Source organism: Argopecten irradians, chromosome 4, assembly GCF_041381155.1.
Source record: "Argopecten irradians isolate NY chromosome 4, Ai_NY, whole genome shotgun sequence".
Taxonomy (NCBI): Eukaryota; Metazoa; Mollusca; class Bivalvia; order Pectinida; family Pectinidae; genus Argopecten; species Argopecten irradians.
In genome coordinates, this window is record NC_091137.1 from 39,451,962 (window position 1) to 39,458,544 (window position 6,583).

Sequence of the window (6,583 nt, forward strand, 5' to 3'; positions counted from 1 at the left end):
TACTGTACATGTATAAGTAACTTGCATCCAATTGGATAATACTGCAGTTACTGTACATGTATAAGCAACTTGCATCCAATTGGATAATACTGCAGTTACTGTACATGTATAAGTAACTTGCATCCAATTGGATAATACTGCAGTTTCTGTACATGTATAAGTAACTTGCATCCAATTGGATAATACTGCAGTTACTGTACATGTATAAGTAACTTGCATCCAATTGGATAATACTGCAGTTTCTGTACACATGTATAAGTAACTTGCATCGGATTGGATAATACTGCAGTTACTGTACATGTATAAGTAACTTGCATCCAATTGGATAATACTGCAGTTTCTGTACATGTATAAGTAACTTGCATCGGATTGGATAATACTGCAGTTACTGTACATGTATAAGTAACTTGCATCCAATTGGATAATACTGCAGTTTCTGTACATGTATAAGTAACTTGCATCCAATTGGATAATACTACAGTTTCTGTACATGTATAAGTAACCTGCATCCAATTGGATAATACTACAGTTACTGTACATGTATAAGTAACTTGCATCTGATTGGATATTACTGCAGTTCCTGTACATGTATAAGTATCTTGTATCCGATTGGATAATACTGCAATTTCTATACATGTATTAATATCTTGTATCCGATTGGATAATACTGCAGTATCTATGCATGGCATCTTACATCCGATTAGATAACTACTGAATACAAAGTATGATGTTATCTAGCCTCTGATTGAATGACTCACATTTATGGCCCAAGTGAAAAAGATTGAGTTAGGGAACTAAACCTCAGTAATAGATTTTGTTAGCTTGGGTCAGGATTCCTGGATATCATCATGATCAGATATCCATAGCTAGGTCATGTGTCTTAACTAAGTGTTCAATACTAAAGTCGAAATTAGAAGCTAAGGTAAGTTTCTAAACTAATTGTACTTTGCCAAGAACTTAGCTAAGGTCGGGTGACTTAAATAAGGGTGCTATGCCAAGGCCAGGTGTCTTAGCTAGGGTCCAGTGTCTTTGTACTATGGTTAGGTATCCTTGGGTAAAATGACTTGGCTAAGGTATAAATGTGTCAATGTCTATGCCAGATATCTATCACTTACTAACACAGATAAAGTTTGAATTTGTATGTACGTTTTGTTTTCTTCTTTCAGACCCACCTTTCTCTCCTGAACATGGAAACCTGATAGCTGTTTGAGAAGCATAAAACCAGTGACACAAACTAAACTTCTGCTCAACTATGATCTCGGCGGCTTATTCACTGATGGCTGCAATTGTGACATTGTCCTCTCTCTCAGGCATACTGTCATCATTTTACTATACAAATTATTTATTTATCTTCATTGCTTGCTCAACAAATCATTGATACAACTTTATGATGTGTTGTATGTTATGAAAGCTCCCCAGTTGAGCAATACTTTTTAAATCCATGTGATTCCAGATAAAAGTTTGTGTATAACGAAATGGAGCTTGTATTGTGAATTCCATAGACTTGCCGGTCTTTAGACATGTACGTTTATGTTGTGTTTATAGTATACAAGTGTCAAGCAACATGTGTAAAGTAACTTTACTTTGTATTTAACTGGAGCAATAGACAGTTGTTAATTAATTGTCCTGTGGTTTTGTTTATTTATATAATTAATTTCAAATCTATGAAACTCTGATAAGAAATATGTTGCTAAGTTGGATTTAGAGATTTCTTTGATATGGCTCTGATCAACACAAGTGTGAAGATTTTTTATTAAGTGTATTTGTTATATATGTAGTTACACATCCTTGTTATTCCAGGGGTTACCATCACTGTTGTTATATCCACCCCTGAACTATGGCATAGTGAAACTGAAGGCTTTTTAGGAGAACAAATGTGAATTATTGACTTGTTTTTATTGTACAGAGAGCAATACCCAGCTTCAATGCCATATCAATGTACTATTATTCTATTTTTTTTTATGTACAGTACCGTGCCAAAAGTATTTGTAATTATTACTTTTTCCCTATATATTCTATCTATTTTCACATTTTTTTTTTAATTTTCCTAATTTCATCTATTGACGTTTTCAACCAAAATTGATGACTTTAAGAGAATTGTCTACACTTTCAGCTGATGATACTTACATAATTTTCCTTCAGGTACTTTTGAGATAGCCATATTTTAACATAATTTTCCTTCAGGTACTTTTGAGATAGCCATATTTTAACATAATTTTCCTTAAGTTACTTTTGAGATAGCCATATTTTAATACCAAGCAAAACTTTTTCGTTGACATTTTGGTAAGAACAAAGAAGGAAAAGACGCCATAAAGTTAAAGTGATGCAAAAAAATAGGGATAAATTATACAAATATTATGAGCTTAAAGTGTAGATAATTTTCTACGTGTTTGCCAAATTCGGTTAAAATCCATCAATAGATGAGGTAAGAAAAAAGGGAAAAAATACATGGTACATACATATTAGGAAAAAATAACAATAATGAATATTTTTGGCATGGCACTGCACATGACAATCTGTGTGTCCTGTTACGTTCAGTTTCAATATGACATACCTAGTCCAGGGGTGGATATAATTACGGTGATAGTAACTCCTGGAATATCGAGGATGGTATTTATAGAGTTGTTGAGTTAATGTGAAAATTAACAAAGTATTTGGTTAACACTTAGAAATTCTTGCTTTTTACATTTGCATAGGTGAATTATGTTCGTTTATCGTACATATTTTTCAGGATTGAAAATCCTGAGTTCTTTTTTTTGTGTTTTCTTTCCTCATCATTGTCGTCCTCGTGAAATGCGGTCAAACCTGATTTACTCAACGGGCAAAAAATATGAAGTACATGATCAGAGAATTCGAATGAACTTACTATAATATATTTAGTGTAAACTTTAAATTTGTTTGGGACCAACAAAATACTGTAAAACATTTGTACTTCATGTATTGTGATTTTTTTCCTCGTTGAAACGGTTCAATACTACATGTGATTTACAGGGAACTGAAGCAATATGTGCATTATAATTTTTTTCCTGCTTATATTGAATGTTAACTAAACAATCTTTCATTATTGTTCTATTCAAAAGTCCCATATAAATCAATATTGATCGATGCTTGTTATCCTCTTTGGTGTTAGGATATATGTCCTTGTATGATAAATGTCTGTGATTGGTGGTCCTACACATATTGATATATTCACCGTTGAGTGAACAATACTGTATCTTAATTTACAGGCTGTAACTCAAACAAGTAAAGGTTACATACAAATTAACTACCATTACAAGTCTGTGATCTTCCGTTGTGTGTCCGGGAATTATCTCCCTTTAGATATACCCACTTCTGAGACAAACATCTGTGATAGAGTTGAGTTATGTCCCTTATATTGAAAGAAGTTGCTTTAAAATTCCCAGATTCATTTTTTGTTTGTTGTTATTTACCAGTAAGTATATTGTTAAGAGGTTATTGTAAGTAATGTGTGTAGCGGTCTTCATTTAGTGCTAAGATATTTTCTCCGGTCTTTTACTACGTACATGAATATGAAATGATATTCATGTACTGACAGTCGCTCAACATATGTACTGGTCAAATCTGGTAATCTGGAAGTCTAAAAGATTATATGATCATTCTCCCGGATACCAATTTCTTCATTTTGCAATGACATGTTTAAGCATTTTTCTTAAACAATATTTGTTTTCATAATTACACAGTTGAGTTTCGAATCAGCAATTATCCAACTGATACAAGAGTTTTTAGTCAACTATACTGTTCATACTATCTATTAAGTAAATTAAAATAATATTTTTTCATCACACTATATATGTTATAAAATATCTTATTTTGATTAAGATCATTGTTTTGGTAAATATTATGATTACCAATATTTGATGTTTGTGAATAATAAGCATTTCCATCTCATTACAAATGGATTATAAATTGAACAAATATTTGTTTAAAAGAGAAATATATCATCTTTTGATGCAAATAAATCTAAAATATTTATCAATCACTTTCACAGGATTTAGTCCTTATCACTCTTTGTTAATTGTCATTTAGAAGAGACTAAAAAGAGACCTCAAAACAGAACACAGACACTTTGGGTCAGGTAAAAGGTTTAACCCGTCTTTGTTATAGAATTCATAATTCATTTATACTAAATTCATTCTAGTTTATATCCATTATATTCATCTTACTAAATTCGTAGTGTATCCTGAAGTTTTATGCCATAGAATACTTTTTCAGTTAATCCTTGAACAAATGTAGATATTGGAACTTGTGTATTTCAGACTCAAGTCTTTTCTATGTAAATGTTTTAAATTGATCGATTGGAAATATTTTGTTCATTGGAAATGTCATATTCGACATCTATATAATATTTTGATATATGAACACTGATTTGTTTGTGAATTGTGATGCCTTTTGTTTTAGCTAGCCAGTTTACACTTATCATTGCCAATATTTAATTGCTCATGTTTTAAATGATTATTCCAGTAGAGAGTTGCACAGTATTTTAAATGTATCCATTTATTTTATTTTACACTTGCGATTTCATTGTGATATAGTGTCTTCATTAGTAAATGTGTACTGTATGTTACTTGGTCTTTGAGAGCAAATTTTGACAGTTGTTTTATATGCAAGTTATTTTATTGTTCTATTTTACCATAACAAGCAATAGTGTGCACTTTTGTCTTACAATCATTTGACTTTCAACTATTCTGTTGTACAGTATAACTTGTCAAAACCAACCGTTGTCAAATCCGGATTTGTCTATACTGGCATATTCTATAACTGTTGAGACCTGTATAATCTGGAAAGCTGTCTTTACTAGTCTGGTGACCTCTAGTGTTGACCGCACTTTCCTTCCTATTTCATAACTACAGTATTTAAATCTGTGCCCTGGAAACCTGCAGTCTATACTGGTCCAGGTGAGCTCCGGTTTAGACAAGTTATATGTGTACTACATACTGTATAATTATATACAAAGGTCATTTTACAAAATGGGATGTGTAGAAAGTGATTTAATTCTTTGCTAAATAATTATAAAATTGGTCTCAAATACCTACAATGTATACTGTATTTTACGAATTCTCACCAAGTGGTCATACTCTCACCAAACACACTTAAACACATTATGTAAAGAAAATAACTTTGCAAGCTTCGTTTACTTGATTCAATACATTCCATTATAAATCTAAAGATAAAGACTTGAAATTATTTATTTTGATCAAGAAACTTATTTTAGATATTAAATATTCTCTCGTCAATTAAGATCAGTTAGCTAGCTAGATTTGTAGTATGGATTTAGCATTATACCATAGAGCCGGTTATTTTGGTGTATACACGGGACACAGATTAGTGATGAAATTTGATCCGCAAATTATTGATCAATAATGGAATCATACATGTCCTTAAGCCAGATTGTAAAAATTAATTTTTTTTCGTTTTTATTTGAAATCTCTGAAATTTTGACCACAAAAATAACTAGCTATATGGTGTAATTGAATATGTATTTCTGCTAAATTTCAACCATGTCAACAGTTATACATGTCCAAAAAGTTTCTTATTCAAATTATCCCCCCCCCCCCCCATATATTTCTTAAAGGGACAATTCACTCAAGACTAATTATTTTTCATAACCAAGAAGCAAAATATGGCATAAATGTATTGTTCTATATTTCTAATGAAACATATAACATAAAATATTGACAAATTCCACGTCATTATTTAGTATTTTAATTAATATCGTTGAAATATAAAATCGTCGATCAAAACGATTAAGCAGGTACATCTACACACATGTCACAACCATGGGCTTTTCAGGCATATCACAGTAAAACCGACTGATCTAATTTCCATTATAACTGGTTTTTTCAGATATATGTACAAATTTTATGTTCTCTTAAACTGAATTGTCCCTTTAAAACATAGTATTATACCATTCTAAAAAATTTTTAAAACATATTATTATACCATTCTAAATTTTTAAGTGTCCTAGGGAGCACTTTGCCTTATAGCTATACTAGATGTGGTGATAGCATTTCACATTCTCATCTTTTAAAATATTTATACATATTTCCTCATCTTTAAAAAAGTTTTGAGAATAGTTAATATTTTTTCATTCAATAGAGAGAACTATATTCTGGTTTGTTGGAGGCTCTTGTATGATGATGTACAAGGGAAAGGTGCTGAAATAAAATGTGATTGGACTATAGCAAATTGTTCTTGTTCTTAGTATACTGGCCCAAAGGACCAAGCCAGAATACCATGGATCTGTGTCCACCCTGTGTCAACATCTATAGGTATTGACTAGGTTTAATATCTATCTGACCTTTAGGAAGATTAAGATTTTAATCCATTCAAACAAAATTGGAAACTTTTAATCCCAGTATACAACAGACCCAATGTCAGATCGCCTGAAGGTTCACACTGGATTGATGACGACTGAAGCAGAGCCACAGTATATGCTCATTTTTGTGTTCCAGTAAGCTCTCTGTCTAATCCATTTATCCTGCATTTGACACATGCATCTTCAGGCATAACCTCCTCTTGAATATGTGAAGTTCCAAACTGCAACAACCTATCGTTTATGAAA

The 6,583-nt window shown here is 31.6% G+C and overlaps 1 protein-coding gene across 1 annotated transcript in view; it reads left to right on the forward strand.

The window, feature by feature from the left end:
* Positions 1-6,207, forward strand: part of LOC138322290 (ATP-binding cassette sub-family A member 2-like) — an 82,039-nt gene extending 75,832 nt beyond the window's left edge. The window contains 1 exon segment of the mRNA XM_069266328.1: positions 1,167-6,207. Within this exon segment, the coding sequence (XP_069122429.1) occupies positions 1,167-1,199 (33 nt within the window). The 3' untranslated portion in view covers positions 1,200-6,207.
* Positions 6,208-6,583: the final 376 nt, after the last annotated feature.